The following is a 25,184-nucleotide window of genomic DNA, read 5'->3' as shown; positions in this document are numbered from 1 at the left end:
TTAGCCCTTTAAGTCTACTTCTGGTTGTGATAGGGAATTTACTTAGTTTGTTCACCCATTCCTTCATTTAGTCTGTATGATGACTTCTAGTATGTAACAGTACTCCTGCTGCATGCAATTAGGTGTGACAATGTTAAATAGGAGAAATAACTGGTTTTTGCATTACAATGAAATTCTAACCAGTTGACTTTTAAATCTGTTGTGAAACTACCAAGTGTATATGGGAGTTGATCACTTTTCATTATCCTTTATTTTAGTTGGAGAAATAAAACTGCATTTCTCACCAGCCATCTTGAGTGGAAGAATGCATGATCTTTGTGGCCTGGCTGTATGAATATAACTTCTTCCAAATTCCATTTTGAGCTAACCTATAAACTAAGTTCAGTTCTTTAATTTTTTAGCTAGAAATTTTACTCATTAAAGCACAATTTTTAGAGCTTCCTTAGTTGAGAAAAAAAATGTTGATTAATTTTTTATGTGGCTACAAATGTCTACAAATGCTTCTTAAGTTTCTCTGGCTGCTAAAATGGAAAAGAGCCAGAGCCTTTGAGTTAGGAAAGTAAAATTGTGGGAAATCAGACATCAGACACTGTTTCAAATTATGGCATGATCAGTGGAAAGAGTAATAGAATTCATTTAAAGAAGTCTGTATAAGACGATTTATAAGTAGCCACTATGCATGATTAATAAACGTGAATATAAGATATCTTGTAAGTAAGCATTGTTACCTATATTGATTCTTAAGGATATGTTATCATAAATAGCTATGAAAGAAATAATTTTTTTTTAGGGTGTACACTATTTACCACGTCTAGAAGTTTGCAGATTACCAAAGTTTGGTAATTTGACATCTTGTGGTTTTTATACAGATGATTGTGAAGTTTCTGTATTTAGAGACATGAATTACTTACAAACGACATTCATCAGATTTGTTTGGCAGAGTATTTGCCAGAAGTGTTCCTAGGGACTAACAATACAAAGTACTTTATAGCACAATTGCATTGTTTGCCGGTAGAAGCTTTCAGGTACGTGTATTTTGGGGAGGAGAAGGGAGTTGGTAAGGAAATGGGGCGTGGTTCTTTGTGTTTAATTTTTTAATGTTCTGCACATGTATGTGCTTTGGGGAAAATTTTGTGATAAAGTCAGTCAGGTAAGTTCCTTTTCAAGAAATATCTTTAACGTAAATGCCTTGGTAGGTCATATTTCTGATAAATGTGTAAAGAAAATTTATCTCATTTGATTTAAGAATTTTACATAGGGTGAATGATTTTTGTCAACATAGTAGTATAGTGATTAAGCCTGGTAATCAGGAGTCAGCCTTGCCTGAACTTTATTTATTTATTTATTTTTGCCTGAACTTTAAAATGTGGATCTATTGCCTAGTAGCAGTGTGAATTCAGATTAAGTCTTTAGTTTGATTTTCCAGTCTTACTCTGTCAGATCAGTTATTTAATTTTTCTCTGTTATCTTGTTCATAAATAGGCTAAAAACAGGACCTATTTCACAGGGGTATTGTGAAGAGTAAACAGTTAATGAAATACATTTAGAACAGCACCTTAAGCATTGTATAATATTAACCATTAGTATATAAATAAAATGTAACTTTATTTGTAATATGTTCACATGATTGATTTATTTAGCATGTATTGAGTTATTTTGGTGAGTTTTTTCCTAAGAAAAACCTTATGTGAAGCAGTTGTATTTAATTATTGAGCAGATAGAAATTTGGTAGGTTTCAGCTGATTTTGTTATGAATAGATGCCTATTAGCTCATATACTAACAAAACTAAGTGTGAGTCATCATTTTCCTTCCATCTGTGTCATCTTTGGCACTTTATAAGGAGTATTATTTTGATTCTTATTGAAGCCAGTGATAGACTAGATGGCCAAGCATGAGTTCTGTGATCATTAAGGACTGGGTTTGGATCCCAGTTCTGCTTATCTCTAGTGATCTGAGGGTCATTCAAAGGCCTCAGCTTTGGTTGTGTTCTTTTAAATTTAGGTTGTGATGAAAATACTTTAAGGATTATTGTTGTAAAGATTAAATGAGATGATGCATATAAAAGTGTTTTGGTGGTTAGGTCAATCAGATATATATTAGTTATTCAGACAAGAACATTTCATGCAAAGATGGGCATAATAAAGGACAGATATGGTATGGACCTAAGAGAAGCAGAAGATATAAGAAGAGGTGCCAAGAATACACAGAAGAACTATACAAAAAAGATCTTCATGACACAGATAACCACAGTGGTGGGATCACTCACCTAGAGCCAGACATCCTGGAATTCGAAGTCAAGTGGGCCTTAGGAAGCATCACTATGAACAAAGCTAGTGTAGGTGACAGAATTCCAATTGAGCTATTTCAAATCCTAAAAGATGATGCTGTGAAAGTGCTGCACTCAATAAGCCAGGAAATTTAGAAAATTCAGCAGTGGTTACAGTACTGGAAAAGTTCAGTTTTCATTCCAATCCCAAAGAAAGGCAATGCCAAAGAATGTTCAAACTACCACACAACTGCAGTCATTTCACACACTAGCAAAGTAATGCTCAAAAATTCTCCAAGCCAGGCTTTAACAGTACATTAACCATGAACTTCCAGATGTTCAAGCTGGCTTTAGAAACTAAGGCAGAGGAACCAGAGATCAAATTGCCAACATCCGTTGGATCATCGAAAAAGCAAGAGAGTTCCAGAAGAACATCTGCTTTATTGACTACGCCAAAGCCTTTGTGTAGATCACAACAAACTGTGGAAAATTCTGAAAGAGATGGGACTACCAGACCACCTTACCCGCCTCCTAAGAAGTCTGTATGCAGGTGAAGAAGCAACAGCTAGGACTGGACATGGAACAACAGACTGGTTCCAAATTGGGAAAGGAGTATGTCAAGGCTGTAAATTGTCACCCTGCTTATTTAACTAATATGCAGAGTACATCATGCGAAATGTCAGGCTGGATGAAGCACAAGCTGGAATCAAGATTGCTGGGAGAAAGATCAATAACCTCAGATATGCTGATGACACCACCCTTATGGCAGAAAGTGAAGAGGAACTGAAGAGCCTTTTGATGAAAGTGAAAGAGGAGAGTGAAAAAGCTGGCTTAAAACTCAACGTTCAAAAAACTAAGATCATGGCATACAGTCCTGTCACTTCATGGCAAATAGATGGGGAAACAATGGAAAAAGAGACTTTATTTTTTTGGGCTCCAAAATCACTGCAGATGCTGACTGCAGCCATTAAACTAAAAGATGCTTGCTCTTTTGGAAGCTTTTCTTCTTGGAAGAAAAGCTATGACCAACCTAGACAGCACATTAAAAAGCAGAGACGTTACTTTGCCGACTAAGATCTGTCCAGTCAGAGCTATTGTTTTCCCAGTAGTCATGTGTGGATGTGAGAGTTGGAGTTCATAAAGAAAGCTGAGTGCTGAAGAATGGATACTTTTGAACTGTGGTGTTGGAGAAGACTCTTGAGTCCCTTGGACTGCAAGGAGATCCAGCCAGTCCATCCTAAAGGAAATCAGTCCTGAATATTCATTGGAAGGACTGATGCTGAAGCTGAAACTCCAATACTTTGGCCACCTGATTCGAAGAACTGACTCATTAGAAAAGACCCTGATGCTGGGAAGGATTGAAGGCAGGAGGAGAAGGGTACGACAGAGGATGAGATGGTTGGATGGTATCACTGATTCAATGGACATGAGTTTGAGTAAGCTCCTGTAGTTGGTGATGGACAGGGAAGCCTGGAGTGCTACAGTCCATAGGGTCGCAAAGAGTCGGACATGACTGAGCAACTGAACTGAATCCCTGAATTCAGATAAGATAATAGGATTTTAGAAGGCTTTGCTAATCTTTTATGGGGAACCCCAAATAGTTTATGAGTTTACTCTGGTATGGATTTTATGGTTTCTTCAAAGTATGAATTTAGTTTTGGGAGGAATTAACTGGTTAGCATTTGTATTCACTTTGTTTTCTGAGGAAATAGATGAAATTAATGTTTGACTAGGAAATTTTTTATATTATTCATAATATTGACTTATTAAGGATTTCTGAAAATGATGCTTAGGATTAATACCTAAAAAGTTACATTTCTGGATTAGTTTTTCTAAGTCAGACTTTAGGAAGGAAAGATATTATGCCTATTAATTGACTATATATCTTCATATCAGAATTTGTGTTCTCATTGTCGTCTTTTTCTCTTTAAGCAAATTTTGTTAAATGCTGTGAAAATTGTGGATAGTACAGACTTACATAGCATTTCTGTGTATCAGGTACTGTTAAATATTTTACCATAAGTTAACATTTGATCCATATAACAACCTTTATAAGGAAGGAGATGGTATTAGTATCTCCATGTCTTTGACTAAGGTTATAAACATTTTTTGTTTTGATGTAGATGTTTCCTTAGTTTAACTTTTGTGATCAAGTGTCTCTTTGTATGTGGGTAAGGTACAGTGCAAGATTTTTATTTCCTCATGCAGATAACTAGTTGTTTCAGCAGAACTTATTGAAAAGGTTGTCTTTGCTCTCTTTTGTTACTTGGCAGTTTTGGTGGAACTCAGTTGACCATGCGTGTGTGGGTCTAATTCTGGACTCCACTCAGTTTCATATGACTTACTTGCATGTGTTTATGCCCATGTAGACTGACTTGTTGATGATATCTTTTATACATTTTAAAATCAGATAGTGCAGTTTCTCTGATTTTGTTCTTTTTATTCAGAATTATTTTTAATGTCAACCACATTTATATAAATCTTAGATTTGGCTTGTCCAAAAAAAAAGTTCTTTGTCAGATGTATGTTTTACAGATATTTTTTGTTTTCTTAGGGCTTCCCTCATAGCTCGGTCGGTTAATGATATCTTCTAATGAGCAGAAGTTTTTGATTTGCTTAAGTCTCATTTATCATTCCTTGATTTGATAGTTATTGCTGGTTATGTCTGAAGAAACCTTTGCTTGCCACCAAGTTACGAAGTTAATCTGTTTTCTTCTGGGACATTTAGCTTTTACATTAAGTCTGTAATTCAATTTTCTTCCAGGACATTTAGCTTTTACATTAGGTCTATAATTCATCTTGAAATAATTTGGGGGGGTTATGGTGTGAGATAAAGGCCTTTTTATTTTCTTCTATAAAAAACACTGTTTCCCACTTGTTTGCTTTGGCAGTTCCATTATTGAAAGTAAAGTGACTATCACATGAGGGTCTGTTACTGAGTTCTCTAATCTGTTCCATTGATCTGTTAATAATTATGTCAGTACCACACTGTCTTGATTACAGTAACTTATTTTATCTTCTTCCAGTTTTATATTTCTTTTTTAAGACAGCATTGGCTAATCTAGGTTTTTCTATTCTCATATAAATTTTAGAATCAATTTGTTAGTTTCTACAGTAAAAAGCTGGTGGGATTAATTCAATTGTTTAGATACATGTCTGTACAGATTTTCTGTTTTATTTTTTGTTATCTTTGATTAGAGTATGTCCATTTCTTATAAATTGTGAAATTTATTTGCAAGTTATTTATAATATTTCTTTATTGTCCTTTGAAATTGTTATATTATCTATTGCTTTGTAACCAATTACCTTAAACAGTAGCTTAAAACAACCAGTGTTTATGGTCCTTTGGGTCAGGAATCCATTATGGCTTAGGTTGGTTAATGCTTTTTTTTAATGTAATTAAGTGGGGGGACTCCCTTTCCCCATCACATTAAAGATGTTGTTTCTCTTTTGACTTTCATTCTAATAAATAAGCCAGGTGTATTCATACTGTGTTGGGTTTCTGTGGCTGTTTTTAAGATTTCTTTTTTGATCTCTAGTTTTTAGCACTTTGCCCACTATGTGTCTAAGTATGTTCTTTTTTACATTTTTCTTCTTTGGGGTTGGCTAAAATTCTTGAGTTCTTTCACATTATGGATTTCACCAGATTTGGAGATGGCCATTGTTTCTTTGGATATTTTTATCTGCCCTATCTCCTATCTTTCTGGGTCTCCAGTTACATTTAATATTACCTTAAGTCACCATGACTGACTTAAATCAATAAGACATTTTTAATCAGAAGAAAAGATTGAAAAAATTTATCTTCCAGTTTAGACTTTTCCAATCTTGCTGTTACACCCCTCCAGTGAATTTTGTTGTTGAATATTAAAGCCTTTGAATTTGTTTTCTTCTTTTCCATAGTGTCTTTTTGATAGACACTTTCCCTCTGCTTAGCTTACTTATTTATTCTAACCATATTTTTCGTTGTTACCTGAGGCATAGTTATAATACTGTTTTTAAAAGCATTGCTAATTTCAGTGTCTGGGCTATCACCCATGTTGATCTCCATTGATTGTTTTTCCTTATCACAGTTTTCATTAGTTGACAGCAAAAATCCAACATCACACTGAAAACTGTAATTACATCACTAAAATTTTTGGTATATATTCACTTCATTGTCCCCTAGTCACTTTCAGCAACAGCCTTTTAAGAAAAATGAATGTTTTTCCATGATCTTTGTTGTCTTTCTACAGGGTATCTTCTCAACATTCAATTTCATCCAAGTCATTCCGGGATTTCTTAGTAGAAGAAAAAAAATCTGTTACTGGCCAGAGCTCAGGAGATCATGTCAAAAAAGTTTGTTTTAAAGGAATTGAAAATTCCCAGTCTCCAAAAGTTGTAAGGTAAAATAAACATTTTCCTACCTTTAAATGTTCTTATAGTGGTTTTATGTTCTGAAATAGTCTTTAAAAATTTATAAGGCAGGTTTTTATACATTCTTTTTACATTCAAAATTAACATGTTTATTTTTAAGATATATTTTGATAATTGGCTTACAGTAAACTATATATATTTAAAGTATACAATTTGAAGTTTGGCATATGTAAACCTTTGTGAAACTATCATCACCAGCTATTCAGGTTGGTGACTATTAACCACCATTCTCCAAAGTCTCTTCATGCTCCTTTACAGTCCTTCCCCATCCTGTCTCCTTGCAGCTACTAACCTGATTCTGTCATTATGGATTAACTTTTATATTCTGTAGTTTTATTATATCAGTGGAATCATTCCACACATGCTTTTTAAAAAATCTCTTTCACTTAGCATCCATTTTGAGATGCATCCAAGTTTTTTTGAGTCTGTTTAGGTATTTCCATCTTTTTCTCTAGCTGTTTTTGATACTTGTTGTCAGAGTCCAATGTATTTTAAAAACATGTTTCATATTATAAATGCCTACATGAAAACCTAAACATAGATTAAAAGTGGTATTTTAAAAAAATTTCCCCACCATGGTATGTAAATTCTCTTTTAATTATCGTTCAAAAGGGAACAAACATTCTTGGGGCATTGGGCCAGTGTTGGAAGGAAAAACTGTTTCAAGTAGGTTGACTAAATGGAGTTTTCTTTTTTACCTTATTTCTGCTAATATGACATCTCTTATATATTATACTCCCTAGAATGTTTTAGACAAAATAAAAATGTAATTAAAAATGTTAGTTGTGATCAGATTAATAATTTTTTCATAATGATTAAACAGTTTTTCATTGTCAGATTCCCCCCCAACTCCTTTTTAAAAATCAGATCTTTTATCCAATTGTAACGTATCAAACAGGTAATATAAACTTCTCTGACTGGAGTGAAGAGAGGGTTCTAGAAACATACTTCTTTACTGTCACCTTACCTGTAAGCTGTAAGCAGCTCCTGAGGAATGCCAAAGTCTTCTAACAACACTGGAAAGTGCAGGTTTAGATGAACTGTTTAAACATAGCTTTGTTGTTTTTGTAATTGGCTTTCTTGTTACAGATATGTATATTTGTGACTGTAGTTTTTGAGCCTTTTACTTATAGTACAGAAAATCGGATTAGAAAGGATCTAAAGAAGTCGTGATCTCTATCTAACTTTTCAAATACTTTTGGCAGTGTAATGTTATTTTAAAACAAAATTCTTAAATCGAACTCTAATGTGTAAAACAGATAAACCTTTTTATATAATGTTTATGTATGATTAAGGGAGTATTAAAGCTATTGTGATAGGCTCATAAATACAAATTGGGTGCAATGTAAGATGTCTTAATATTAACATATATTAGCTGATGTGTATCAGACATTATAGCAGATAATAGAATTACAATGGTGAACAAAATTAACATAGCCCCTGCTCATACAGAACTTAGTCCAAAAGAGAAGACCAACCCTATACAAAAGTGACAACACATTATGAAGAGGAAGTTTATCAGCCTCGATATTCAATTTATTTCTCATGTTTTAATTGTGTAGTATTTATTTTCACTGTTGTTCAGTTCCTAAATCATGTCTGACTCTTGCAACCCCATGGAATGTAGTCTGCCAGGCTCCTCTGTCCATGGGATTCTCCAGGCAAGATACACTAGAGTGGATTGCCATGCCCTCCTCCAGAGGATCTTCCCGACCCAGGGATTGAATCCACATCTCCTGCATTGGCAGTCGGATTCTTTTTATCACTGAACCACCAGGGAAGCCAGTTTATTTCAATTAGGATCTTCTAAATAAGTCATTATGGGCTTCCCTGGTGGCTCAGCGGTAAAGAATCTGCCTGCTAATTCAGGAGACATAAGAAACGCGGGTTCGATTTATACCTGTGCTTGCATCTTAACCCAGGTCCACTAATGAAGGCTTAAATTATTAACTGTCTCTCTTTTTCTTATGGATGTTCAGTGTTTTCCTTTTAAGTAGATTCTTCCCATTTGGTTTTGAATATGCACAGGTGTCTCACATGTGGAGTGGTGGGGGGTGGGGGGGGTGGCGAGGGAAGTCAGTCCTTCACTCAGCCTCCTTACTTTCTTCTAGAATTGTCCTGTTATTCCCCATTCCCTGCTTCCTTCACAGCCAGATTTCTCAAAAGAGCTGTCATTGCCCACTTCCTACTTCTTCTGGCTTCCAGTCCCACAACTAAACTGAAACAGTTCGGGCTAAATTCGGAAGTAGCCTCTATATTGCCAACACCATGGGCTCTTTATATGACTCATCATACTTGAAGTTCACTTACAGGTTATCTTCTCATTTCACTTGTGTTCTTTCTGTGTTGTTTCATGAGTTTCTCTGTTCAGTTATCAGCTATACATGAAAGACTCAAAGTTAAATTGCCTGTTCACATCTGTCATCTGAGCTTCAGACTTAGGTCTCCATCTGCCTTCTTTGATATTGCCATCCTATTTGGATGTTCAGAAATACCTTAAGCTTTTATGTCCCAAACCAAACTGAACATTTTCCTCATAGCCTTCTCATAAAAGCAGAAATATAGGCAAAACACAAACCCAGCCTATTCTTGATTTCCTGAGTAAATGTCTTTCGCAAGTTCTGCATGAGCACCTTCCTCAGCAGTACCCAGTCTGTCAGCAGGACATGCCAGTTGTAGCTCTTTCGTATTATATCCATTTGTGTGTTAAACTATCTCCACTGCCACCACCCTCATTTAGACTACTGTAATCTTTTACCTGGGCTGTCTGAGTAAGCTGCCTAACAAGTGTTGCCATATAGCCTTTTATCCTTCTCTATGGCATATTTGGCTAGTGTTTCTGTATTTTTAAATGCAAATCTTACCTCATAGGATAAAAGCTAGAATTCTTATATGGCCCTCAAGGCTGATACAGTCTAGCTCCTATCAACCTCTTTAGTTTTTAACATGGTCTCTGTATTTTAGCCTTGACCTTGTAGTTTCTCAAATGCCAGTTACCTCTTCCCACTTGACTGCCTTTTGACTTGTTGACTCACTTCTTCCAGTCTCTGTTCAGTCAAAGCATTGAAGAAGTCTGACTTCTCTCACTGGGTCAGTTTCCTGTTAATACCTTCATGGCTCTTCTCGCTTGTCACATTTACCACAGTCTGAGGAGTACCCCTTGTCTGCGGTTTTCCTTTACATGGTTTTGGTTACCTGCTGTGAGCTCTAGTGTGAAAATATTAAATGGAAAATTTCAGAAGCAAACAATTTTTTTAGTTTTAAATTCTGCACTGTTCTGAGTAGCGTGATGAAATCGCTCTCCATCCTGACCATTTGCCTGATCCATTTTACCGTTTCACCGAGGACACGAGTCATCCCTTTGTCCAGTGTGCCCTGCCCGTAAGTCACTCAGTAGCAGTCTCAGTTATCGGATCAGTTGTTGGGGTTTCACGATGCTTATGTTCAAGTAATCTTTATTTTACTTAATAACAGCCCCGAAGCACAAGAGTAGTGATGTTGACAATTCAAATATGCCAAAGAGAAGCCATTTAAATGAAAGCTTCAAGTGAAAAAAAAAAAAAAAGTGGAAAGTTCTCAACCTAGTAAGGAGAGGAGAAAAAAATAATTGTGTCTTTAGGGTGCTACGATTATGCTATAAATGAATCTTCTACCCATGAAATATTCATGCTAGTTTTGCTATCATACTTTAGAACATAGAAGTAAAAGGCTTTATGTTTCTATGAGATATTTTGAAAGAGCCAGAGAGCACATTCACATAACTTTTATTACACTATATTGTTATATAATTGTTTTATTATTGTTGTATGTTTCTTACTGTGCCTAATTCAGAAATTAAACTTTACCATAGGTATGTATGTATGGGGAAAAAACATAGTGTGTATAAGGTTCAGTACCATCCGCAGTTTCAGGCATCCACTAGGGGACTAGGAATGTATTCCTGTGGATAACATGGGAACTATCGTAAACTTACTGTTGGTGTGATTCTTTGTTTACTGTTTTCGAATTGTTGTTTAGTTGCTAAGTCGTGTCCGACTCTTTTGTGACCCCATGGATTGTAGCCCACCAGGCTCTTGTGTCCATGGGATTTCCCAGGCAAGAATACTGGAGTGGGTTGCCATCTCCTCCTCCAGGGGATCTTGCAGACCCAGGGATTGAACTGTGTCTCTTATGTCTTCTGTATTGGCAGGTGGATTCTTTACCACTGAGCCGCCAGGGAAGCCCAGTGTTTACAAATACTAGTCTTTTAATGTCTGTGTTCAGCTGTATGTTCAGTGAGAGCAAGGAAGATTGACTTGCTTGTCACTGATTAGAATGTTTCCTAGTGTGTAGTAGGTGTTCAGTGATCATCTGGTGAACGGAGGGGAAGAATAAATGAAACAAAATTGTAGCTCTTATTTCAAGTAGCATTTGTTTTTAATGTAATGAGCTATATTGTTTGCCCTGGATGTATAAATGTCAAGGTGTGAATGTTAAGATTGTTTTGTAACATTTTTACATTTTAAATAGTGAATGTATTTCAAAAATTTTCTAATTTTCTTTGGATAGATACTGTTTATCTTTTAAAATATTAAGGATGTGTGGTTTCATAGTTGATCGCTAGGGTGTGCTATAACATCAGGCTATTAACTGTGAAAAGTAGTGTATGATGTTACAGTGCTTTAGACATTTTAGTTAAAGGAGTGTATGATAGTATCTTGCTATCCATAGCTTGGGTGTTTTTACCATTAAGAGAGCTGTATTTAAGGAAATAATATATAACAGATAAAGTAGAATATTTATTAATTCACCAGATTATGGGACACTTAATATATGTATTCTGCTGGCCTCTCTTGGGTGTATATATAAAAGTATAATACACAGACCCAGCCTGAAATATGTTTGAAATCTGGTTGGTAAGTCTAAATATGCATACATGGAAGTTAACTGACAGAACAAAAATACAGTGAAACATAACAGTGTTAAAGAAGTCACACGGCAATATATGACTGTATGCTATATGAGTGGTTCAGAGAAGGGAAAATGACCATGGGCTAGAGCTGTCTAGAAAAACTTCATTGAAGAAGAAAAGTTTGCGCATTAGTTCATAAACATTTTTCCTACTCAATCTCAAATATTTTGATCATTATGTTTATGGCTATATATTTAAATGATTATCTTAACATAACATAATGATCAAATGGCCATATATTTATGGGATTTTTAAAAGAAGAGAGGAGAAAGGGCAGTATAAAGAGAGGAAATAGTGGGAATTAGAGCAAGAAGACAGGAATATTTTAGGGACTCAGTGGCAGGGATGGAGGGCTCATCCCACAAATAATACATTCTTGTCTTAATTGTAGAAAATGTGATCATCCCCCACCCCCAGGGAGGGAGCTAATAAAAGAATGGCAAAGTTACTTACTGATGTGAAAAGAGAGGTTTATGCACTTTTTGTTTGTTTATTGTTACTTCTGTGTTCTTTTTCATTTTAATGTGTTTTCTTTCATTTTCCTTTCACTTAAATACCCCCTTAAGTGCTTCTAGGAAGAAAATGTGATCTTGCATTTCTAATTAGTAAGGAAAACTACATGTGAGATAAAATCATTATATCAGCTCTAATTTTATATAAAATCTTTGTAATTGTGATAATACAAAATTATTTTTAATAATTGTCAACCATAAAAAAAAAATGTCAACCATGTGAGCAAGAAGTAAGTTTTTATCTTGAAGTCTAAATTTGGCAAGATTAATGTTCCTCAGTTTGAACAAAAATCTTTGAAAGATTTTAGCAATCCCTTTTATGTTACTTTTATTTCCAGAAGGCTAAATTTTATAAGATTATCTGTTGGGATGTCTGTTTCTATGCTACAAATACCTGAGGCTTAATAATGCTGTTATTTATCATTGGAAAGCTTATACTCTTTTCGTATTTGTTTAGTCATAGCTCTATTTAGCAATTTTACTTCATTCTAAGATGAAATTTTTATAAAGATGTTTGAGTAAATTTATAATTAAAAACGTTGTCCATTGGAAAATCATTAATGAAAAAATTCTAACATCTTAAAAAACAGATTTGAGGTGGGTATAATTCTTATAGCAGTCCAGTGTGAACCTTTCTGAAATGAGAGCAGTAATGCCTGTCATATGGGTTTGTTACAAGAATTATATCAGATAATTCATATGATAGTACTTTATAAATTATATGTTAAGTAAGTTCTGATTGATTGGCTTTAACAAGTACCTATACAAGATACTTTAGTCCTTATATTCAGTTCTGTTTGCAGAGAGAAAAGGTGATATTTGAATCAGTCCTTAGAGAATTAGAAGATCCTTGTAATGGACTGTATTCTGTGCTACAGTGTATGGAAAATACTCTGTATTTTGAGTGAAAAAAGCCTGGATTTGGGTTCTGTCTTTACCATTTACCCAGCTTGCTAATCAGGCAAATTATCGAATATTCTTTGAGTATTTTTAATAGTTTCCTAATCAATATAATAGGAACAATGCATGCTTTCTTCAGAGTATTAGAAAGATTAAATGAGATAATGTATATGAAAATAGATTCAGTAAATTTGTTTGCCCACACACATCAGGTTTAAACATTTTAGTTCTTAGTGCATTTGTACTCTGACCCTGTTTCGTTTTAACTTTATTTCCCTCTTAATCTCTTAATCCAGTCATTCAGTTCATTGAAGAGAACAACCCACCTTTACTTAAGCCAACAGTCTTGAACTGTTCCATGTATTTGTACGGCCAACCCCCATCTCAGTGCCGCTCTCCGAGTCAGCTTTAATGTCATTTCCTCAGTGAAGCCAATAGTGTATATACCCTTCTCCATATTATGTAATTTCTCCTGTGAATCCATAGTACTTTGTACATATTGATATATCAATTATCTACTCTCACATTGCTTTATCATTACTTAAATACCTTTTAAAAAATCTTCTACCAGAGTGAAGAGAACTGGGTTTTAACCTGAGTTTCAGTACCATAGTACTGACATATACCCAATAAATGTGCATAAATGAATCAGAAAGTCAGTATTTTAGGCCCCGTTTATTCATGCTCTGTTTGACTTTCTGTTGTAGAGCCCATCTAGACCTAAATTTGCTTATTGCTGAATGAGGGCAGTCAATTAATCTAAATAATTTCTAGGTATCTTTTTAAGCATAAAATTCCACAACTAGGACTCTCTCATAGTTCCTTTGTTCATTTTTCTCCCTACAGGAACGCTTCTTATCTCCCTCATTCTATACCCTTTTTATTGTTTTTTCTGTGAGACCTTCTCAGATGACCAAATCTATTTGGTTGTTTTAATCTTTACAGTCAGTAGGCCTTTAAGTTTGTTTTCTTAAACTCTTTTCTGTTATATCATGGCTCCTCATCTAGTTTGTGAGCTCTTAGTGTGTTTTACATGTCTGTTCTCTCAGCCACATGTGAATCAGTGAAGTTAGAACACACGCTCTCCCTGTATACAAAAATACACAAAGTAAACTCAAAGTGACTTAAAGACTTGAACGTAAGACATTATACCATAGAACTCCTAGAAGAGAACTTAAGCAAGACATTCTCTGACATAAACATACCAGTGTTTTCTTAGATCAGCCTCCCAAAGCAGTAGAAATAAAAACAAAAATAAACCTCGTGCACAGCAAAGGGAACCATAAAGAAAATGAAAAGGTCATCTATGAGATGGGAGAAAATATTTGCAAACTATGCAACTGATGAGGGCTTAATTTCCAAAATATATAAACAACTCATAAAACTCAACAAGATAAAAATGGGCAAACATACAGATGGCCAGTAGGCACACAAAAGGATGCTCAATACTGCTAATTATTAGAGAAATACAAATAAAAAATATAATGAGGTGCCACCTCATACCAGCCAGAGTGGCCATCATTAAAAGGTCTACAGATAAATGCTGGAGAGGATGTGGAATAAAGGGAGTCCTCCTACACTTTTGGTGGGAATGTAAGTTGGTGTGGCCAGTGTATCGAGGCTCCTCAGCAAACTGAAAGCAGAATTACCACAGCAGCCCCACTCCTGGGCATACATCTGAACAAAACTGTATTCAAAAAAGTACATGCCACTCCTGTGCTCCTAGCAGCACTGTTCACAATAGCCGAGACACGGAAGCAACCTAAATGTCGTATCTACAGGGGAAAGGATAAAGAAGATACGGTACATAGATACAACCGAATTCCACTCGGCCATAAAAAAGAAGGAAATAATGCCATTTGCGGCAACATGGATGGACCTAGAGATTATCATACTAAGTGAAGTAAATCAGACAGAGGAGAAATATCATATGATATCACTTATATGTGGAATCTAAAGTATGACAGAAACGAACCTATCCATGCAACAGAAACAGACTCTCAGACATAAAGAACAAACTTGTGGTTCCCAAGGAGAAGGCGGGTGGGGAAAGGATGGTGTGAGAGGTTGGGGTTAGCAGATGTAAGCTATTACATACAGAATGGATAAACAAGGGCCCACTGTGTAACATAGAAAACTGTATTCAGTGTCCTATGAAAAACCATAATGGAAAACAGTGTTTCTAAAAAGCTGAATATATAGATATGTATAACTGAATCAGTTTGCCAAACAGCAGTAAGCAGTAATTAACATTGTATGTCAACTGTACTTGAATAAAACAAATTTCTGTCCTATCTATAATCTCTGGGATATCAAAGCATTTTCTGTATTTTTCTTGCTCACAGTCTATTAGAGTCCCTCACAAAATTTGGCTGCTGACCATTGTGTTTTTATATATTTTGAAACTTCGTGCTAATCTGTCACTTTTATTCATAAAATGTTATTAATGTAAAACAGTCTTCATAGAGTTGTCTATTTCCTAATGTGTTTTTTTAAAATAATAAATTGACTATATGAATGTTATTAGAAAGAAACAGACCTTTTTTGGAGAGTGTAGTTGATTTAGTGTTGTGTTAGTTCAAGTATACAGCAAAGTGAATCGATTGTACCATACACCCACTCTTTTAGATTCTTTTCCCATATAGATCATTACAAAGTATTGAGTAAAGCTCCTTGTACTACATAGTAAGTCCTTCTCGGTTATCTCATATATATAGTAGTGTAGATATCAATTTCAGTCTCCCAGTTTATCCTTTGCCTACCCCATTTCTCCCTGCTAACCATAAAGTTTGTTTTCTACATTTGTGACTCTGTTTCTGAAGAACAGACCCAATATCTTGTAAGATCTTCCCCCATGATATTTTATACATCTAATTTTATAATTATCTAGAGATTTTTGTTGTTTTATTTACAATTTCAAAGGTAAGTCTGACTTCATAAATTAATTTGTCTCGAGTCAGAGCCTTGCAATTCTTCTCTGTATTTCTATTAATAAGCAGTTTTACTAATGTTACTAAAAGCTTTAATCTCCAGTTTTGGCATTTGTTTTGCAGATGTTCTGCTCATGGTTCCCCAGGACGAGAAGGCAACCACGTTTCAGATGTACCACTTCCAGACAGTCCCAAGTAAGGTTAATTGATCAGCTTTGGGACCTCAAAGCTAGACTTGGTTTGGCACTGGGAGAGAACACTAAGAGCTGAGAATGGTATCAATAGAAATGTATTATCTGAATACTCTGCTCTACAGTTTGAGTCATCTTTCTGTTATATTGCTTTGCTCTGTTCCACTTTTTGGTGTTTCCAAACCTTACAGCCCTGATTCAAATATCAGTTCTCCCTGTTTCTCTTTCTCACCTCGTCATTCTGTTAAGTTTGAATGCAGAAGCTTCCAGGTCCCCTTATGTTCTAGGTCACAAGGAGACAATGCAACACTGGTAAAGAGTATTTCAGGGGAGATATTATGTGCAAAAATTTGGCAAGATGACTGAAAGCTCATTATTCCTATTCTTTCAGTCCCTGGCTGTCTTCTTCACTGACCGTTCCTTCCATGGTAGCACCAGTCACTTTCGCATCTATCGTAGAAGAAGAGCTACAGCAGGAAGCAGCTCTTATCAGAAGCCGAGAAAAACCCTTGGCTTTGATTCAGGTAAGTAACATGCCTGTTTGGGTTTAATTCAGGGTAAGAACTATATACTGTATTTCATTCTTAGGTCTTAAGAAAATTCTGTTTGCTTTGCAGAGGTGCATGTGTATTTAGCACAGTAAAATGTAAATGTAGTGTAAAACAAAACTGAAGCATTCAGCAAGTATTAATTGAAGGTATTCAGGATAGTAAAAATTAAATTGTGTAAAGCTGATATTTTTAGCACTGGTGATGCTTTGGACTGTTTTAGTTTTTGAAAGTGACCAGTAGAGAGCTGGCCTTACCTAGCTCTCCATCTGACTTCTGTATCAGTCAGAGTTGGTAGGTTGTAAGCCACAGACACCCAGCCAGGCTAACTTAAGGAGAACAGAACTTATTTGAGAGACACTAAGATTCCATAAACTTAGCTGAAAACCAGAGAGCCAGGCTTAGGAAACAGACGAGACTCATCGTTGTCCTAAAGAGCTCAAAGAGCTAGACAACTTGTGCAATAACAGGAAGTATCTCACAGGATGAGAGATTGCAATGAATGGATTCCATCTGCTATCTTTAGTTTCTTTTTCCTTCTGCTCAAGATTAAAATCAAGGAAAGGTGGGTATCTGATTATTGTAGCTCAGGCCTCAGCCCTTCTCCTTGCAGGATACCTATTGTGCTGTATTGCAAGGCATAGAAAGTGGTAATTCAAAGAGTAAAGCAAGTTTTCTTCCCTTCCTCCTTTCAGATTGAGGAGCGTGCAATACAGGATCTGTTGGTTTTCTATGAAGCATTTGGCAACCCTGATGAGTTTGTCGTTGTTGAAAGGACACCACAGGGGCCACTGGCAGTACCTATGTGGAATAAGCATGGATGCTAGTTCACCATGGAGTTACAAGTTTCATAAATTGTGATTGTTACAAGTAAATGCTGTGGAAAAAGAGTTCATACAAATTGGGTAAACCGATCATTCTGGATAGAATATGAAAGGATATAATTTCTTTACTGAATTTTAAGTATATAATGTTTGTATGATTAAAAAGAAATTCTTCAGAATTGTGATTTTAGTAACCTTTTATGTAAAAATGTGTGAGGAATACTTATTAGCTTAAGTTTGAGTAGAACTATTTCTTCTGAATAGTCTTAAAAGGAAAACATGAGTGATTGAAGTGTAAAATGTAAGAGTGATGGATTAAAAATAACTTTCATTTGGGACAAATAATTTAGAAGAGTTTTGCCAAATATCTTTTTTTTTTTTTTTTTTAGTGTGACATTGATGAGCTTAAAGTAGGAACATCAGCCATTACTTCTGATTTGTTAATGGTCAAAATTTTGTGTTTGCTATTAGTAGTTTTATGTCTCCATTCTTGTGTCTTTTTCCATCAGGCTTTGGGTTCTAGCCTGATTTTTAAAGCTTGGGCTGTTTGAATGCCATATTATTTCAGTTTGAACAGCACTGGGTTCTAGCCTGATTTTTAAAGCTTGGACGGTTTGAATACCATATTATTTCAGTTTGAACAGCACTTTCTCCATTTTGCTTTGATCTGTGGAGTACTGTGGAAAGGAAATAAAACTACTCTGAGGAGCTTAGTCTAAGATAAAATTAGGAGTCATTGTGGGGATTGTTTTTTGATAGGGAGAGGAGACCTTATAAAAAGCCTAATTGTGAAAGAATCAGTTCCTAAAGGTGTTAAAATTTTCTAAAGTAAATGCTTAATTATATATACAAGAGTTGAATAGTATGGGGGAAGTTTGGTTTATAGTTACCTTTGCAATGTTACATAATCAGATTTTCTGAGCCTGGATTATATGAACAGACAGAAACACTGTTTTCTTTACAGTATGCTGTTTGGGTTGTTTCTGAGTGGTTAAAATTTTAAAACAACAAATGTTAAATCTGCTCCGGCGCCTAGACAAATTGCGAAGGTTAATGTTTCTGGGAAATAATAAGCCTCGGGGAACATACAGGCAAATCACTGCTGTAATGAGGTTGATGAAATATGACTGAAATTAACAACACTTGAGCTTTTTAGCTCCTCCCAAAGCAGCGAACTTGTAAGCAAATGTGCAATAAAAAAATAATCTTGATCCATTTCACTGTTGATGTGTGTTTGATATCTTGTACTCTACTGACATCTATTACAGGAGGAATTACCAGTGATTCTTCCTAATGTCATGTATTGTAGCCACTACTTAAAAGGGCAATTTTCCTAAAATGCATCTGTGAAAAGTTTTATATTATGTACATTTGAGTAAATTGAGAAGAAACAACTTTTGTATTGTGTTACTAATGTTGCTGTAAAGAGATTTTCTGGAGTAATTTTCCTGCATTTGAACCTCTGACTCCTCCATGCATCGTGGCATCTTTAAAGATGCCGTAAAGTGATGGTCTTCCTGCTGTGCTCCCTGCTGCCTGGGGAGCACCCTAAGGGCCTTGAGTGGATGGGATGTGAAGGAGCGGCAGGGCCTGACCAAGTCTGTGGGGTTTTAGGTCTTTACCAACCTCATTGAGGGTAAGCACTTTATGGCCTGTTTATATAGTAGAGTATTATATAAATCTTCATTTGGAGGGAGTGGAAAGAGTTCTTTTGCTATTGAAATGAAAGGTAAGCACTGCTATAAACTGATTTGTAAATGATTGCATGAAAGCAACCTGATATATTATGACCAAAAAGTCTAGGGAAGTAATGGGTTTTTCCCCCTAACATTATTCAGCCTACAATAATTAATTCATCTTTAATCTCATGAATTGGAGAAAGTCTTAAAACTCTAGAAGTGGGCAATTTAAAGGATTGGCGGGATGAAGAGGTTTTTAAGACTGACGACAACACTTGCTATAGAACTCCTTAGCCTGGAAAGGTGTTGACTGGGTGGAGAGTTGCTGGGGATAGAAGTGTCAGAGCAGTATATGCTTAAAATGTGCAAGATCAAGAAGTATAAGAGCTAGATAAAGTCATATTTTTTGACAAAATACTAGGATTTAGGACTTACTGTAAAGAGGGACAACAACAGATATAGTCTATTGAGGAAGGTATTGCTACTTAATAGCTAATATCTGGGTTTGTTCTATAACTCTTCTGGAAGCTGGGGTATATTTTTTAGTTCATGAGAAGGGGGTTGACAACCGATTCATAAAATCTTAGATTTGAAGAAGCCTAATAGATCAACCCTGTATATCTTTTTATTGTATAAATTAAAAGAGTGTAAATTCCAGAGAAAATGAGCAATGAGAATTCTGTCTTTTCAGTCTGGTCCACCTATAGCTATACCAGACTGCCTTTTCTAACTGTCTATAGTAATTTAGCCAAGAGTAAGAAAATATTAAAATACACTTAATAAAAATAAATATAGTCTGGAAGCTTCCAGAATTATTGATTTAAGAGCTATTTTCAGAAGAAGCTACCACAACCTTCCACCAAGGAACTGGGGACAAGTGATCCAAGATATTCATGGTAATGTTTATGTGTATCTTTTGCTTGAAAATGACCATCAAACTATATCTTAGACCCTATAAATACTTCATTTTCTTACATGTTGTTACTTGGTAAAGCTGAATTCTTGTCAGTTTTGCCTTTCCCAAACTTTCTGATCTTTTTTTTTTCTTCTCTCTTAATCTGTCATTCTAAGTCATAAACTTTTGAATTCTTTGTCTCTTTCACCATTTCATTCTTATCAGTACTACTCTGTTGTATGTCCTTAAGTCTCTCTGAAAGTTCTGAAACTTTTTGGTGTCAGGATCCCTTTATAATGATTAAAATTTTTGAGGACCCCAAACAACTTTCACTTATATTGATTACATATCTATCATATATAATGTATTGCAAGTTACAACAGACTATAAGATTTTAATTCATTAAAAAATCATAAACCAATGCATACTAACGTAAATAACATTTCTAATGAAAAAGTAACTGTTTTACAAAAAATTACACAAGTGAGCTTGTTTTATATTTTCATATATAAAAACATGTAACACTATTTCAGGTTTAGGTCTTTATCACCTGGTTTAATAGAGGACCCCTAGACTCTCATATTTATTTCCACATTTAATCTGGTATGAAAACAAAAGTCATATAGTGTCTGGAAACTTGAAAGATTGAGATTGAAAAAGGCAAATAACATGAATAGTTTTGACCTTGCCAACTCCTGAAAGGTTGAGAAAGTGATCCAGTTAACTGCCAGACTCCCTTAACTGCCACCCTATTCTCTTTCTCCTGGTCCAAGACATTCAGCTCTTTAACTTTCAAAAAATACCCCCAAAAGCATATTTTCCTGCTCTGAAAACTTAAGTTACTCCCTCTATACTTTGCTCACCTTGGGCTTCCAGTGATTTTTTTTTTTTAATCTATATGTATATATAGTGGTAGAGCCAAACCTGACCTGGTGTTTCTCCCAGATAGGCTTAAAGTTTTTTCATGCACATTTCTACCTAAATTTTTCTTTTTCTTCGCCTATTGAAATTCTACCCATCCATGATAAATGCAACCCCAATTCTATTTTTCTTATAAAGTTTTTGTTTTTTCCTTCTCATACCACCTCAAAAAATAGAGTAGCATACATGGATCAATTATGTTCCCATTTCCTCTGAACACTTTATACCTTTTTTAGGGAATTTGTCAAATTCTACCATTATTTTTGTTTTTCTGTTAGTCCTTATAAGGACTTACTGTTACTTATAGTTTGAAGGCATAGAGCTAGGCACTCTTTTCTTTCTTGTGTGTATTTAAATCATTAAACTTGAACCATTACACAGACATAAGTGCACAAGAGAAAAATATTTAGTTCAGTGATTTACCAGTAGGTCAAGAAATGGACCATTAACAGCCCCTTGGAAAAGAGGTGCTGGATTTGATTTGCGAGTATTTCATGAAGGATTTTTGTTTCTGTAATTCATGATATTGGTCTGTGGTTTTCTTTTGCCCTTTTTTCTACCTTTAGAATTAGTTTAGTGATGGCCTCATAGATTGTTTTAAGTAGTCCTTTTTTCCTATGTGTCCTAGAATTTGGATATGGATTTTTGTGGCAAGGTTTTAAATTATTAATTCAGTTTCTTTCTCTTTACATGTTATACACCTATTGAGATCTTCTGTATCTTGAGTCAGTTTCAATAATTTGTATGTTTAGGAATTTTTCTAATTCATCTAAATTGTCTAGTTTGTTGGCATAAAGGTGTTGATAGCATTTACGTCTAATCCTTTTAATTTATGTAAAGTTGGTGGTGAGGTCCCCACTTTCATTCTTGGTTTTGGTAGTCTGTTTTTCTTTTTTTCCTTGATCAATTTTACTGTTTTGTTCAAAGAACCAACTTTGTGGTTCCTTTCGATCTTTCCCTGTTGTGCCTGCATCATCCTTGGTTTCAACCCTGATCTTTATTATTTCCCTTTTTCTGCTTGCTTTAGGTTTAATTTGCTGTTCTTTTTCTAGATGTTTAAGCTTAGATTATTGATTTAAAGTCTTTCTTCTTTCTAAAACATAGACATTTAAAGCTATAAATTTGCCAGTAAGCACTGCTCTAGCTGCATTCTGTAATTTTTTTATATGTTATGTTTTCATTTTCATTCAGTGCAAAATATTTTCTGATTTCTTCTTGATTTCATTTTTGAACCAAGGATTATTTAAAGTATATTGTTTAATTTCAAAATATTTGGGAATTTCCCCCCAATATCCTTTTACTGTTGATTTCTAATTTAATTTTGTTAAATTTGCATCTTGTATTGTTTCAGTCCTTTAAATTTATTGAGACCTGACTTATCATCTAACATATATATGATCTATCCTGGAGAAAGGCCCATTGTATTCATGAAGAGTATGACTAAATTGATATCAACCTCTTATGAAATGTTAGCCTCAGGAGTCTGTATGTTTCTTACATTGAGAACATAAATTTGTTGCCTAAATAAAGGACAAGAATATATGCCAAAGAACAAAAGGGGTGGATGATTCTAGGTGTATTCTATTTGTACCTTAGACCCATTCTCTGTTCTTCTCCCCACTCCTATGTCTTAATAGGGTTGAACTCTAGGATTTTACCAGCCAGGATTAGGGAACCTCTGTTTTCTGGACATATTAGCCAGTTTGGAACACTAGCAAAACACTGGCATGGTGACAGGAGGAAAACGTTTTTTCTTCCCCTGCCCTTCACCTCCATGGTACTGCTATGGGCCGTACATCTCTCAGGCAGGTCACGGCTCCTCAGATAGCTCACTCTCCACACAGCACTTTCCCTCCAGATTCGGTTTCCCTTCACCCGTCGTTCTAGGACTGGCAGAAGACCTCCCATTGTTTCCAGCCCAGGTTACTGCTAGTATCCATTGCAACCACACTTTCTTATAAAGAGTCCTTCAGTAGTTTCCCAAGTTGAGAGTGCTGTTTCCTGCTAGGACTCTCAACTAATTCAGAGGTGATCCAAGTAATGGAGAAAAGTAACAGAATATAGAGGTTTTGATTTCAGGATATCATTTAGAAACTTGGCAGTGAATAGATGGATGTGTGAGACACAGAAATAATGGTCAGATAGGGCACTTGTTTTGTGTTTTAAAAAATGGAAGTCTCTGCATCCAGACAACAGGAGGTGGGAAGTCAGTGCTTATAGAGGTGCTGGGAAAAGAGGAAATAATTGTAGAATGGGGATGAAGATGGAAGCAGCAGTACAAAGTAAAACTTGTGGGAAGGGAAAGAAGTGCTATCTGTTTCTCCTCAACTGCAGGGAAGAAACTGCATAATCTCTAATCTCAGATTGTCTGCACATCAGCAACATCAACATCCCCGGAAATTTAAGAGAAATGCGAAGTATCGGGCTCCACTCTAATTCTGTGGAATCCAAAATGTGTAGAGTGAATCCCCACATCAGTGCTTCAGCAAGGCCTCCAGGTGATTCTGATGCATGACATGTTACTGGCACAATAAAAGGAAGCTACAGGCCAACATCCTGATGAAAATAAAGACAAAAATCCTCTACAAAACATTATGAAACTGAATTCAGAAATACATGAAGAGGATCATTCACTATGATGAGGTGGAATTTATTTCAGGGATGCAAGCATGATTCAACATTAATCAATGTGATCTACCACAAAATGAAGAATAAAAATCATCATCTCAGTAGATGCAGAAAGAGCATTTGACAGAATCCAACATTTCATTTGTGATGACTCTCAACAAAGTGCGTTTAGAGGAAAAGTACTGTATGACAAGCTCACAGTCAGCATCATACTCAACAATGAAAGGCTAAAAACTTTTCCTCTAAGATCAGGAATAAAACAAAGATGTCAATTCTCACTACTTTTATTTAACGGAGTTTTGGAAGCCCTAGTGGTTCTCAGATTGTCAGAGCAATTAGGCTAAATAAATAAAAGGCACTGAAATTGGAAAGGAAAAAGTAAAATTTCACTATTTGCAGGTAACATGATGCTATTTACAAAAAACACTAAAGACTCCACCAAAAGGCTGTTAGAATAAGTGAATTTCATATACTTGCAGTGTAAGAAATCAACATATAAAAGTCTTTTGTGCTCCTACACATTAATTATGAACTGTCAGAGGAATTAAAGAAATCCCATTTATAATTGCACCAAGAGGAATAAAATACTTCAGGATAGATATAACCAAGGAGGTGAAACACCTGTTAAAACTAAAATACTGTTGAAAGAAATTGAAGACACAAATAAGTGAAAAAATATTTTGTGCACATGAATTGGAAGAATTATTGTTAAAATGTTCACATTGCTCAAAGTATCTACAGATTCAATACAATCCCTATCAAAATTTCCATGGCATTTTTCACAAAAATAAACCTAAAATTTCAATGGAACCACAAAGAACTCAAATAGTAAAGCAGTATTGAGCTGGTAGCACCACACTTCTGATTTTAAAGCTATAGTAATCAAAAGTAGATACATAGATCAATAAAACAATAGAAACCTACACACATTTGGCAAATTAATTTATGACAAAGGAACCAAGATCATACAATAAAAGGTGTTGGGAAAACTGGACAGCATATGCATAAGAATGAAATGACTACTGTCTTATATAAAAAATGACAATGGATTAGATTTAAATGAAATATGTGAAACCATACAATTGGGGGGTGGGGAAAGGTGGTAGGTGGTCTTGGTGATGGTTTTTTAGATTTGTCATCAGGAGCAAGGGTAATGGAAGCAAAAACAAAGAAGTGGGACTACATCAAACTAAAAAGTTTCTTCTGCATAGCAAAATAAACCAACAAAATCGAAAGGCAACCTACTAAATTAGAGAAGATATTTTCAACTTATATATCTGATAAGGGAATAATAGCCAAAATGTATAAAGAACAAATGTATGAAGAACATACAACTCAGTAGCAACACAGAGACACAAACTGATTAAAAAATAGGCAGAGTACCTGAACAGACACTTTTTCAAAAAATACTTAACAGATGGCCATGAGAAGGTCTCAACACTATTAATCATCAGGGAAATGCAAATCAAGAGCATAATGAGATATCACCCTACACCTGTTAGAATGGCTATTATCAAATATTTTG

General features: G+C 35.2%; 1 protein-coding gene across 4 annotated transcripts in view; it reads left to right on the top strand.

Annotated features, from left to right (window-relative positions):
* Positions 1-18,751, top strand: part of IBTK (inhibitor of Bruton tyrosine kinase) — an 89,035-nt gene extending 70,284 nt beyond the window's left edge. For all 4 annotated transcript variants that reach the window (XM_065911345.1, XM_065911343.1, XM_065911344.1 and 1 more), the window contains 4 exons: positions 6,500-6,649; positions 16,097-16,168; positions 16,556-16,688; positions 17,408-18,751. In XM_065911345.1, coding sequence (XP_065767417.1) covers positions 6,500-6,649; positions 16,097-16,168; positions 16,556-16,688; positions 17,408-17,539 — 487 coding nt within the window. In that variant the 3' untranslated portion in view covers positions 17,540-18,751. The remainder of the gene's footprint in view (positions 1-6,499; positions 6,650-16,096; positions 16,169-16,555; positions 16,689-17,407) is intronic.
* The last annotated feature ends 6,433 nt before the right edge of the window (positions 18,752-25,184 follow it).

The sequence above is a fragment of the Muntiacus reevesi genome, chromosome 19, assembly GCF_963930625.1.
Source record: "Muntiacus reevesi chromosome 19, mMunRee1.1, whole genome shotgun sequence".
Classification (NCBI taxonomy): domain Eukaryota; kingdom Metazoa; phylum Chordata; class Mammalia; order Artiodactyla; family Cervidae; genus Muntiacus; species Muntiacus reevesi.
The sequence above is the reverse complement of the archived record's forward strand: the minus strand, read 5'-3'. Positions and strand labels throughout refer to the sequence as shown.